The following is a 13,704-nucleotide window of genomic DNA, read 5'->3' as shown; positions in this document are numbered from 1 at the left end:
GAATAAAAGGTTAGATTGTCTTGTCCACAGCTGGTGAATGACAGCACCAAGCTTCCATCCGGCACTCTTTTTACTAGAGCATAATGGTCTCTCTGGGGTAACATTTTACTTGTGATTCTTAAATAGTGAGTAATTTGGGGTGTTTTTCTTATCATTCTGCTGTTGGCTGCTTTCCAGTAATAGAATATTTGTTATCATTTCATTGATAGAAATATTGTTGAAAACCTGTGTTCATAAACAGTGCAGCAGTCCTTGTCTTATGAAAGAGCTTGTGAATGATTGATCCAGCTAGGTCACCTGAAAAAAGCAGCGGGGGACCCTGCCCCTTTCACGCAGAATTTCTTTTCTCTTTTGGTTGCTGCTGTCTGGGGTTCTGTTCTTAACAGAATTCTTACCTCTTCCTTGACTTGTTCCCAACAGACCCTGCAGAGCCTTTGTCAGTATCCACTGGGATTAGGAAAACAAGGGCAGTTCAGATTTCCCTTCTTCTTCACTGTCTCAGTGCTCCCTCTTGATACCCGTGCTCTCCGCACTGTCACCAGTTCCACAGGGCTCCGTCCCACAGCCTCCCCCGTGGTTATCATGATAATAGCTCACACTTAACTGAGATCGTACTGTACTGCTCCTTTTCTTTATCATTTCTCACTGAACTCCACACCAACTCTTTTCGGCAGGGACTCATAGTTGCCCATCCTACAGATGAGGAAAGTGAAGAACAGAAAGGTTCTTCCCACGGTCCATTCATAAGTGGCAAAGCTGGGTTTGAATATAAGGCGTCTTCCTCCAGAGTTTGCACGGTGGCGGATGGCAGCAATTCATTAAAACTCAACACGAGAAGTTCTGTAGTACATAAATTTGACGTGGGATCATGGAGGAAGGGACTTTGCAGCTCAGTCTGGTGGCTGGTGTCGGGGAAGACCTTACCCAGATATTACCGAAGACTCTAGGAGGGAAGTAAGGCTTCCTGGAGTGAACAGTGTGAGGGTTCATTTCCGGTTAGACCTGGTCACTTGGGCTGTAGGTGCCATGGTAGCCTGTTGGCTGTCGGGAAGGTGGTGTGGACCGGGAAGTTGTTCTACTCTCTCTTGTTTCCCCATCTCCCTGCTAATCCACAGTGTTGCTCTCACTCTCATTGTCTCTTGTCTTTGCTTCCTGCGACTGCCCTAGACTTTCTTATTTTATATGACCGTGTTTATGGTCCACTCCTGTCTTGTGCCTTCTCTCCTGCGTTAGTGACATACTGCTGCATTAGGGGTTTTGTTTGTTTTCTATCAACATTGTTAATGAGATTCATATAAATTTTAGTTCTAGCTCATTCAGTTTCCTGCTGTAGTATCCTATTTTCTGAATACATGTCTATTTTATATTGCTGGAAAATTAGATTGTCCCTAGTGTTTTTGCTGTTATAATACTGAAACAATGCTTCTATGCTTGTATGTGTCTCCTTCTGTACATGTGCCAGGCAGCAAACTTAGGAGTGGACTTTGTGGGTCATAAGGTAAATGCTGCTTCCTCTGTAGGAGATGCTTACAGATTGTTGTCCGAAGTGGCTATATTAAGTTATATTACCACTAGCTATGTGGGAAATACATATCTTTCTCCAATGTTTTATAATCATGGCGTCTCAGTTGGAAGTATCATTATCATTTAGTGTTGATAAGGGTATCACCTAATCATCTTATAAAGGAACTTAGGTTGCACCAAAGACAAAAAAATGTAAGGGAAATAATTGTCTTGACCATGTAAAAATGAATGAAAGCAGGACAGCTCTTCCTTACAGAAGAATTCCAAATAATAAATGTTGAAGGGGTGAAGGAAACAGAAAATCAACATTTGAACACCAGAGTAATGCTGCAGGCAAGATCCACTGATAAATACTAAAATTAGCAGGCTAAACAGCGTAGCTTCATATATTCCCCCAAATATTTATTAATTGCTGTATGGATTTAAGATGGTTTTAATTTCCACAAATTCTTTGATATTCCTCCTCTAGGAGGTGGAGCTTAATTCCCCTCCCTTTCTCATGAGTAGAGTAGGGGAAGGGGAAAAAAGTAACTTGACAGTGATGAAAACTGGTAGAAACCATCTTAACCACATGACCAAAGTTAATACCACCTCTACCATGTTTCCCCAAAAATAAGACTGAGCTGGACCATCAGCTCTAATGTGTCTTCTGGAGCAAAAATTAATATAAGACCCAGTCTTATGTTATGTTACATTTATTATATTATACCCAGTCTTATAAATGACCTGGTATAATATATTATATTATATTATATTATATTATATTATATTATATTATACCCGGTCTTATATAAGACCCGGTCTTATTTTATTAATTTTTGCAAAAGACACGTTAGAGCTAATGGTCCGGCTAGGTCTTATTTTCGGGGAAACACAGTAATAAGTCCTGTTGGTATCACATGATAACGGTGCTGTGTAAAGGACACTTCGCTTCTGTGGTATTCTTCCCCCAAATCTATAACCCCAGCCTAACGATGAGAAAACAACAACACAAATTGAAGTACATTCTACATGTGTCAAGGTTGTGAAAAACAAGGAGATATTTGAGAAAGCATTGCAGACTGGAGTAGACTAAGGCGATACCATGAATAAATGTAACATGGTATCCTGGGTTGGATCCTGGAACAAAAAAAGACATTACTGAAAAAATAGGTAAAATATGAAGTGTCTGTAATTTCAATAATAGTGTTGTACTGATGTCAATTTCATAGGTTTGATAAATGTGCCTTAGTCATTATGTAAAATGTTAACATTAAGGGAAGCTGGGCATAGGGTTTGTCAGGACAGTTAGTACGGTCTTTGCCACTTTTGTGTAAATCCAAAGTCATTTCAAAATAAAAAGTTTTTAAAATTCCAGTGAAAGATGTAGAACAAGTATGTGTGTTCAGATGGTTCATGTGACTAGGGGAAATGTCAAAATAACAAAGTTTTAGTATTGTTCTACAAATAAAACTTCCCTTTATTCCGTGTAGACTCAGTATAATTTGTGAGTTGTATGTTTTTATGGTTTTGTATTTTTGAGGTTGCTAATTTATTTGCAGTTCCTATATAGGTCTTACTATTTTAAATCATTGCTACATACTGAAGAAATAAATGTCTCCTGAGGATTCCTGCCTTTTCATTTTTAAGTTTTATTTTCAGAATTTTTACGTGCTAAGCATTGTACTTTCTAAGCTAAACAGTTTTTTTGTTTTTCTTTTACCATGAAAGATGCAAAAGGTGGTGTTGATTGCTTTTCTATTATAAAGATTTACGATACGCTTTCAGCAATAAAAACTGGTAAGGTTTAGACAAACTCTAAATCTCACATATTTACAGATCTTGTTAGCTTGTCAATTTGCTTTCAGAGCACACGGTCCAGTCATACTTATAGTTTCATACCTGGCATTGATATTTGTAAAGCACCAACCCATAAACTTGTATCCCTCCTCTGGCGTGTCATTAGCTGGTATTCCTCTTGATAAGTGCGTGTCTCAGGAGTCATCACTGGCGGTTTTGGAGTAGAATAGATAAAGAATATAACCTGTTAGCAGGAAATGTTACTCCTAATTAGTGTTTAGACACTGTTGTGCTATTTTAAGGGTACTATATATATACATATATATATCCTTCACCTCATTTTATCCATTAATTCTTACATACAACTGAAATGAGTAGGATCATATGTAGACTCATGAAATAATTGCAATCTAGAAAGCACACTACTATCAAAAGTAATTTTAATCATGTTTAAAGCATTCTTTGTTCATACACACTTGAAAACGAGTTTTTATTTCCTTTGCAATGTTTAACATTTCTTATTTGGCACCCACTGCCTCTGTTTTCCTTCTCTGGTAATATTAAAACGTTTTCGACTTCTGTGGGCTGCCTCCTTCCTAAAGGTATAAACCTGTGACCCTTGGCCTGGCACAGGAGGTCGTTCCCAGCTGCCCTCAGGCGGCCGCTACAGCCTCCTCCTCCCACCCGCCTGTTTTCTAGCTCCCTGAGTGGCATGCCCTCCCACAGCTCTTCCTGCCTTCACACAGTGTTCTCTGGGCCTCCTTTCTCCTGCCCTCCACCCGTCCAAAACACACACCTTCGCTCCTAGCCTGGGCCCAGCTCAGACAGCAGCCCCTGGGGACACGTGTGGTGGCTGTAGACATGCTGTTCTGTCTTCCACACCCTTACTAATTCACCCTCCTCAGATAATTTCTTTTTATTAGAAGTCATCTGTTTAGCTGTTTGTCTCTTCATTGACACTCCACAAAAGAAGGACATTGAAGTGTCCAAAGTCACATATTTCAGGCCAACTTAAATATAAGATGTTGTCCACATGTGAAAACTCCTCTCTACCTTCTTTTCCACCTCCTCCCACCCACCCACCCATCCCATGGCTCCATCTGCAAACTTTCGTTTGATAGGGCATGCCCTCTGAAGGGTAACACGCAGTGCAAATATCTCTCCCCAGATTATTCAACATTCTCACTTAATTATACAGCTTTAATTTCACCAGTAGTCTGAAATTTGTATTAATAAGTATCTTCTTTAAAATACCATAAAGAGCCAGCAGTTATTCACGTGTGAGTCTTGCTGGTGTTCTCAGCACTGACTTGGGCCTTGATCTGATGTCAGGAAGGGTCTTGTCTACACTGGACAGTGACATTGTTTAACAACCATTTGGGCTGGTGGGACCCAGGGACTGGAGCTAACGGGAGCTGTAGTTTCCTCCTGTAAGGAGATGTGCCCAGTAACCTTGGCACTTAAAAGGTGCTAAAGCACAGGTAGCCGCAGTTGTTGCTAAAATCCCCACGACCGTCGTCATCGTGAGCATTTGTGAGGGTTGTCCTAGGAGTATAACCCAGTAGGGTCATGTTAGTTCCAGATGAAAGTTAATCCCAAATTCCATACAACCAAAAGGAAACTATAAATAAATTTTCTTACCAAATTGTTTTGAAGCTCAAGACTGCCCATCTGTGGTAAAGGGTCTGTGGTTCTTCCTGGCCTACATAACGTCTCCACACTGTTGTGAACACTGGAAGAGCAGAGGCTCCCTGGGCAGAGTTCAAAAACAGGGTAATTTAGGATCCCCCTGAGGCCTGTGCAATGGGAAAGAATTCCCTTACATGATGCATATTTCATACTTACACTGTTTACCACTTCTAAATTTAGAATGGCAGCACATTTCATATTACTTGACTTAACTCAAGGACCTTTGAGGCTAGCTTTTAGTTTAGGTGCTGATTTTTAAAAATCAGAGGGAATATAGCCATTATTAACAACTTTTGCTTGCGATAGTGTATGTTTGACTCTGAATCCTACTTTTGTAAAGTATCAGTCTAGCTGATTGTCCTTTAATTGTCCCCTTAACATGAGAGTCACCCATACTGGGATGTTTGCTGGAGGAAGAACGCAAGTGAATCAGGTGAAAGTCATTTCCCCAAAAAGTAGTTCTTGACTACCTCACTTAAGACGAATTTTGACTGATTGGTTTTCCTTGTGTCATCCTGTCTTTGCATATGAGATTGTCATTTGTGGAGCTTATGACTTTTTAAATTAACATGAAACTTTTTTTTCCAGTTGACCTCATACATCTTAAGGCTATGCCTTGCATATATTGTCATCTATAATGAAGAGCTAAATATTTGTTATTTGCATATGTTTAAATAGAAAATAAGATATGTATAATTACATATAAAGCATCTTTGAAAGAAGGTGTCTTACGGCCAAATTAGGGCTTCAAAAGATTTTCTTCATGGAGTCTGTCTGTCTGTGCGTTTGCATGTTTTTTTATTTAAACAGGAAGTTTAAGCTTTTAACTCATTTGCCGTCTAGACAAATGCAAGGAGCAGGGACTTTTGTGGGTGTCTTGAAATACACTATTTACTACACATACATACATACATGCTGAAAAGAAGCCTACAGACATCATGGAAATTAAACAGTCATTGTGAGGTTTTTCCTTTTGTGTATCTATGTCAGTCAAATTATTGGCTCAATTCTATTATCAGTTTCAAGGTGCATTTGTATCACATGTCCAAAATGGTAGTTCTGAAATAAGGCTGGAAGGTATGAAGTGATTTTACCATGTGTTTCTAAAGAGCTAAGCACCTAATGAGACTGGGTGCTTAGTCTCCGGGATGGTAACTGGAAACAGAGAGCTGAACATTCACTGCTAAATTTTAATATGAAGTCAATAGTTTTCAGTAGAGCGTTTGTGATAAATATTTAGAAACATTTGCGTGTGTTGGCTTGCTTTTGATAGTGTTTGCAGCTGTATTTTACTCTAGAGCTTATAAATTCAGTGCCATTCACCAGTGACCAGTTTAATCTGTCCTCTCTTTAGCACCACACCTGGCACAAGGAATCCCTGCCTGAAAGTTAGGTCTAGGTGGAGAGAGAAAAACAAGCTACATGCCTGAAAGTCATACTTACTATTCTAAAAAGGATAAGAGACACTATTTCTGTTTTGAAGAGAACTGAGCGACTTTTCTAAAGATCATTGAACTGGCATTTTAACCTGAGCTTCAAACCCCTGGGAAGTCACAGGGAGAAATCATTAACTGTATCCTATTAAAATCCTTAAACAAGAGACCTAAACTGGTCTCATTGATTGGAATATCTCCTCTGTTTCTAATTCAGTGTTTATCCTTGTGCTCTCTTGGGGCGCTCCTGAGGAAGAGATGCCCCAATGTGTGCCGTGCTTTGCAATTCTCTGTCAGTGACTGATCCAATACCATCAACTAATTGTATTGATGTTGATTTGCTTTTTAAAAAGCCCACTTATTTAATTAAGCAAGGGAGTAAAATTTTCTAACTTATTCCCAGTTCTTTGGGGCAGTAAGATACCCCCAGCAGTGACTGGTTCTATCGTTTAATATGCTAACTCACTAGACCAATTGAATACCATCAAAACCAAAGATGTCTTTGGAGGTAGTAAGTCATATATATGAATGTAAATATTTTTAGGGAGGATCACATACAATATGTAGATATGAGAGAATGTTTATACTTAATGTTGTGTCTATTTTATATATACAGAGGACGCCAAAAACTGTAGACACATTTTAAGACAGGAAAAAACTATTATAATTGTAATACTCAATATATACCGATAACAAAAGATGAATACAAGTCACGTTTGACTTCTGCAATGACAAGAGGTGCTCATAGTGGTTACCATCAGCGTCCAGACACTTCTGATGACGGCGAACTACTGCTTGAGCAACGTTGACCAAAGTGTCCACTTGTGTACATTTTTTTGGCACCTCCGTTGTATATATGTAGATCTCTAAAAACTCTTCTGTGTTCCTTCCTGGTGGCGTGTTCCCACATACGTTCCTCTGTCACTGCCCTGCCCGACCCTATCCCATTGTATTGAATCAGGAACATATTTCTGCTCTGTGTTAATTCATAAGTGTTTCTCTTGTCAGAGTCTGATAGCACTGTTATTGCTCCCGGTGGCGTTTCATTCTAAGCGCGCTGAAGTCTCTTCTACTTGTCACTTGAGTTGAATGAAAATTTTCCACGGTCAGAGGGTGGAGGGATGGATAATGGTTACAGAGAAAAGTCTTTGCAGGGAACTTTCATTTAAATTAAGTTTTAAAGTAAAACAACCTTTTTTTTTTTTAAGGCACTGATTTTCTAATAATAAATGAACCATTGATAGGAGTTATGTATTATTTTTGGTGTGCTGGAGAGTATTCCGTATTCTGAGTGATGTCAGACATTGAAAACCCAACTTAATAGTGAGATTTTGCCAAATCAAATTGTCATGGCAAAATACTGAATTGACTATGCATGAGCCCAGGAAGCCATTGCCTTACCGGGCCCTCCATCAATAGAGAGGAAGGATGTAAGGAACGCTGTGCGCAGGGGGACTCCAGCCCCTTAAAAGAGTTCTCCCTGCAATTACCTTACCTGCCAGCTTTCCAGCAAGATAAATGGAAGCACTGTAGCTTGAAGGTGCCTTGGTTCGAATGAGATGCAGTAAGGTCTCTGTTCTTTACAGGCATCATAGGTCTGATAGTACTTATAAAAGAAGAATAGAGTTGGTGCCCTGCTGACTAAATTGTCCTCTAGAGGAGTATTAGTTACAGGGCTTCTTTGTTAACTAGGCTGAATGTTTAAACCACTGTTGAACTTCTTTTATTAACATGTTTTAAGATAGCTATACATACGGCTTCCTTAAGCATCTGCAGGGGAAGAATATTTCGCTATAATTTACATATAAAAGTTACGTGTCTATAACAGTAATATAGAAATTATATCTTTTTATTACTCTTCTGTTTCACTGAGGTCTAGTCAGCACTGAAATTCTGATGACATGTGAACACTAAGAAAGCCACCGTTTTTATATGTTTCTCTTGATACTTCCTTGATCAGCTTGTTGAATAACAGAAATGTTTTTCATGCCTTTGCAGCTTGAATGAAGCTCTCTTAACACCCATCCGTGTCACTTTTTCAACCATAACGTGGAATTTTAAGGGAGGACAGGGAAGGAATTTATAGGTCATGCAGAGAATTTAAAAAATCTCAACGTAGCAATTTATTTTTTTATGAAGAAAGATTTGCATCAAGTTATTTAACTTCAAATAATGATTTTTTAAAAATTGCATCTATATTGTCTTTTCTGTGTTTAATTCCATATGTAGTATAACAGAAGATAATGGCTTTATATGTAGTTATCAACCAATTTTTTTTCTCTGAAGAAGCACATAAAGCATTTCCTTCCAACTGATTTTTGTCTGATTGACTCTATTTATTGGTGATACACATTCATTAGATATTAGAGAGTGTATCTCTTTATGGCTGTAGCTGTGTTCCAGTAAAACATTACGGACACCAAACTTTGAATTTCAGATATTTTTCAAGTATCAAAAATATTACTCTTGATTTTTTCTTTTTTGAGTCATTTAAAAATGTTTGTTTGGTGAGTGGAGCAGAGTCAGGTGGGGTCCAATTTTAGCCAGCAGCTTGCAATGCCCTGATTTAAAGAGCCATGCAGGGGTGTCTCTTTGCACTTTATGAATTGGCTACATCTGGGTAGGAAGGGCATTCCTTGGGGGTGGGTACTTAAGAGGTGTTCCACACCCACCCCAGCTCTGAGGCTAAGCACAGTGAGAAGCCAGCCATTGAGCCTGGGGTGGGAGGGACTTCAGTTTGAGTACATGTGTGCACATCTATTAGCTTAAGTTTTGTTTCCAGGATCTCAGATAATTGCCTTGATTGCTGAAGTGTGAATACTTTTACATTGTATGCAGCATGTTACTTGCTTAATAACCTTCCCCTGTGTCTACCGGGCTTCACAAATTGTGTTCAGATCAAAAGTCTGAATCTAGCTATTCTAGCCTTCAAGTTAAATACGTTTTACCAGCTGAATGTGTGCAAAATCATGCATGCCATGTGTCTTGAGTAGAAATATTTATGTAGTTTTTCTCTGAATTCTGAAGATACGATTCAGTTTATCCCCATTTTAGAGATTTAATGATAACCTTTCTTAGGGTATTTTCAATCTACCCTGTTACTGTTATCTATAAGCTCAATTATATGGCTTTGAAGATTACTCTCTATTCAGAAAGATGTTACTCTTTTTAGTGTAAGAAATTTCTGTTTTTTGAAAACATCTTTTTGGGAGATTTTCATCAACTATTCTTCAGAACGTATTTTTTAGTTATTGGAAATTTTGATGTTAAAAAAAATGACTTAATTATATAACAGATGATTAATAGATAAACTTTGCAGGAGACTAGGATTTTAATCCTGAACTTGTTCTGTGACATTTTGGGGTACTCTGTAACCAGCCCTGCTCTACCTGGCCCCTTTTGTACTTCCTGCTCTAGATTCATTCTTCAAATCCTAAGCGTCTTTCCTCCACTTGTTTTCAAAGCCCTTTTCTTAGAAAGTCCAGTAGTAAGCAGAGAAGTAAAATTAAACACTAATAAAATTGAGTAAATGGAGGGTGTCCGTTTGGGTGAAAGATGCTTTGTAGATGTTAGTAGTTCTGATCTCATTCTGCAGTACTTGATCCTAGATTATCAAGACAAATACCTTGTATACTAGAACTCAGCCTTTAGGACTCATTCCATACCTGGCTCTCGTCCTGCACTGGATTTGCAGGCTCAGTGACCTGGGAGTCATTACAGCAGGCCAGCACTGATTTGCTGAGCACCTGGGTGGTGGCCTCTGCCAGGCCCAGTGCCACCACACAGAGGAAAACCAAACTACGGCTCTGCCCGCCTCTCACTTGGATGAGTGTGCCGAAGACAGTTTCCTTCTTTCTCTTCTGATCTTTCCTTCATCATCTTTAGCAGATACAATCTGTCCTCAGTAGGGTAACCTTCAACAATAACTTTGATTCTCTGAGCCTCAGTTTCTTACCTGTCAAGTGGGAATTTTAATAACTGCCTCGCAGGGTGATGTGATCAAATTAGGTGGCACTAAAAGTTGTTTGGTTAGCTTAAAATTGTTATAAAAGTAAGGTATAACATAAGGATTCATTTCTACCAACATAACTCCAAAGGGATTTATTTTTACAATATCATATAAAAATATGCATACCACTATTTTGTTATAATAGCACTTTTGCAATTGCTTAAAATGTAAGAGTTTTACACCACAAGGTTTGTTTAAAATTTTGACTGCTATTGTATTAGAATATCCTAGTTTGAAATTCAAGCAGTCTTCCAAAGTTGACTTCTAGTTAAAAGGATCCAAAGCCTGTAGTTTTCATTTATGGAATTGATCATTTAAGAATCAGGCGTTCCTTTTCTGACTTATTTCGCTTAGCATGATATTCTCAAACACAGAAACTTTAAGAACCATATGATTTCACTCATATATGGGATATAAAACAGAAAGCAACAAATGAATAAGACACAAGCAAACAGACTCATAGACACAGACAACAGTATGGTGGTTACCAAAGGGAAGGGGATGGGAGGGAGTAGAGGTGGTAACATGGGGTCAAGTATATGGTGACAGAAAGACACTTGACTTTGGGAGGTGAACACCCAATGTGGTGTTCACAGATAATGTATCTTATTATAGATTGTACACTTGAAACCTAAATAATCTTATTAACAAATGTCACCCCAATAAGTTTAATAGAATTAAAAAATAAGAATCAGACATTCCATTCAGATGGTAAGTCACCACCAACACTGTTGTTTCCTGTGGCCCTTTGAATGCTTTGTTGGACTAGGAGCTGACAGCTTAAAGTTAAGCTGTAGGATGGTTTTATGTAGTACAACTGTACTCACTTTTTAGGCATAGATCAGATCTTACGGGTTCAAGTTATGAGAGACCTCATTAAAGTTTTCTAATAACAAGTGGATATGTTCTGAATTTTGGGTGTTACCCAGAAAAACATCATTGTTGAAGGGGGTGTTGTTCTGACTTGCAAATCGTCTTTTGGTCAGGTATTGGTCCAATCATGTGTTACTCTATAAATATACGCTATTTCTTTCTTTATATTGGTCCAAACATGTGTGACTCTATAAATACACGCTGTTTCTTTCTTTCACAGGACCTGTCTGGCTCCATTGATGACCTCCCCACGGGAACGGAAGCAGCTCTGAGCTCAGCGGTCAGTGCATCCGGGTCCACGAGCAGCCAAGGGGATCAGAGCAACCCAGCTCAGTCACCTTTCTCCCCACACGCATCCCCCCATCTCTCCAGCATCCCTGGGGGACCATCACCTTCTCCTGTCGGCTCTCCTGTAGGAAGCAACCAGTCACGATCTGGCCCAATTTCTCCTGCAAGTATTCCAGGTACTTACTTTCTTAATCGTTATAGTTTTGCTCTGTAGTAAAGACCGATCCAGTGTACCTCAGTAGCAACATACGCTCCATTACCTTTTTTTTTGTTATGTAAAAATCTAGTTATGGGACCATGTATCAGGAGCATAACTTTATGAATTAACACCAATGCATACAAAAGTTCCAGTTCCTAAAAATACTCAACTGTGAATATAACCCCGTTAATGAAATCACCACTCCTGATAGCTTCAGTTTGCACGTTTACCTTAACATATTCCAGAAAATTATTTTCCCCTAGCATATTTTTTGTAATGATTCTGTTAAATAAGAGCCTCTGTTAAGTGCCGCCAAGGTGAGATTGTCGACTACTGTTGGCCTTAGATTTTATGGTTCTATTTAATTTCTACCATGGCAGTTATTTTCTTAAATAGTTTTAGTATTTATAGTTATCAGTGTCTTAATTTGCCAGCATGCGTTCAAGGCCTTGTTACTAATACAAACATCACCTAATTTTGATACAAGAATTTTATGTTCCAGTTAACTCTTGCGTTCAGCTGTTTCAGTAGTCATACTACTTCTGTACCTTCTGCTTCCTTTATTGTGTACTTGGCATTATTACTTTTTATTGGTCAGTTGCCTCATCCTCATTCATCTTTCTTAGGTCAAACTTCATCTATTCAGACCCACCAAGCAACTAGCTTTCCTTTGTCAGCAAACTAGATATAATTTTTTTCTGTGTAAATTTTGCTAACACCATATGGGTGGATTCCAGAAAGTGCTTTTTACTAACCTATCAGAATTGACATTGAATTACTGATAAATTTTCTGATAGTTTTTTTTTCTATTATCTTGAAAGCATGATGGAGTTCTGCCCCTTTTTACCATTTTATACCTTTTATATTTAAAAAAAATGTTTAGATATGGGGTGTATATAAACATCCCATACACATATATTCTTCACATATATAAATATATATACTTTACACATGTATGTATAAAGTATATATACATGTGTAACATGCTAATTATGAAACATAACTATCAAATGAGGACTCACCCATGAGCCCAGCGTCTGTTTAACTGGAGTGTTGTCACTGGTATATTGCATCTACCTGAGTGTTTTGCATTACGTTCAGCCCTGTACTTCCCTCTGCCTCAGATACTCTCTGAATATTTTTTTAATCCTTCTTTTTGTTTTTTGTGGGGGTTTTTTTGGGGGGGGCGGTTTTAAAGAAATGCATTACATTCATTCCTAGAGTATATATTGTTAGTTTTATTTAGTTTTGAGCTTTATAGAAACATATCATATTTAGAATGACTATATAATTTATCATCCAAACTGAGACACTTTTGAGCATGTAAGGTTGCTGTTAATAATTACAGTGGGACAACAGGTGCAATCCAGGAAGATGCTGTGCAAATCAGGAAATATGGTCACCCCAATCACATGCTGTATGTGGCCTTCTGCAATTACTTTCTTGACAGAATGTTGCATTTCTGAAATTCATCCATATTTTGGATATAGCTATAATTTTAATGCATGTTGATTAAGGTAATATGTTGGCTTATAAACAACAGCAATGTATGCCTCGCAGTTTCGGAGGCTAAGCCTACGATCTAGGCCCTGGCAGTTTCAGTACCCACGGAGAGCCCACTTCCTGGTTCACAGACAGCCATCTTCTTGTTGTGTCCTCACATGGGGGAAGGGATGAGGGATTTCTCCGGGTCTTTTATAAGGGTACTGCATTCATCAGGGTTCCACCCTCATGACCTGATCACCTTCAAATATTTGGTATTTAGTGATTAAGTCATCTTGATGTTACTGTTCTTCCAAAACTATTTGTCCTCATAGTAATTGTAATAAAACCTGGATTTACCTGCTTTGAGCATTTTTAAAGCTCTGACTCCTCTATATTTCTGAATTCCTTAGACAATTTTTGGTGTT

At 38.4% G+C, this 13,704-nt stretch overlaps 1 protein-coding gene across 11 annotated transcripts in view; it reads left to right on the top strand.

The window, feature by feature from the left end:
- Nucleotides 1-13,704, top strand: part of ARID1B (AT-rich interaction domain 1B) — a 396,431-nt gene that overhangs the window by 268,641 nt on the left and 114,086 nt on the right. For all 11 annotated transcript variants that reach the window (XM_081035477.1, XM_081035475.1, XM_081035469.1 and 8 more), the window contains one exon: nt 11,528-11,771. In XM_081035477.1, coding sequence (XP_080891603.1) covers nt 11,528-11,771 — 244 coding nt within the window. The remainder of the gene's footprint in view (nt 1-11,527; nt 11,772-13,704) is intronic.

This window comes from Rhinolophus hipposideros, assembly GCF_964194185.1.
Source record: "Rhinolophus hipposideros genome assembly, chromosome: 3".
Taxonomy (NCBI): domain Eukaryota; kingdom Metazoa; phylum Chordata; class Mammalia; order Chiroptera; family Rhinolophidae; genus Rhinolophus; species Rhinolophus hipposideros.
This window is presented reverse-complemented; position numbering and strand designations above follow the sequence as displayed.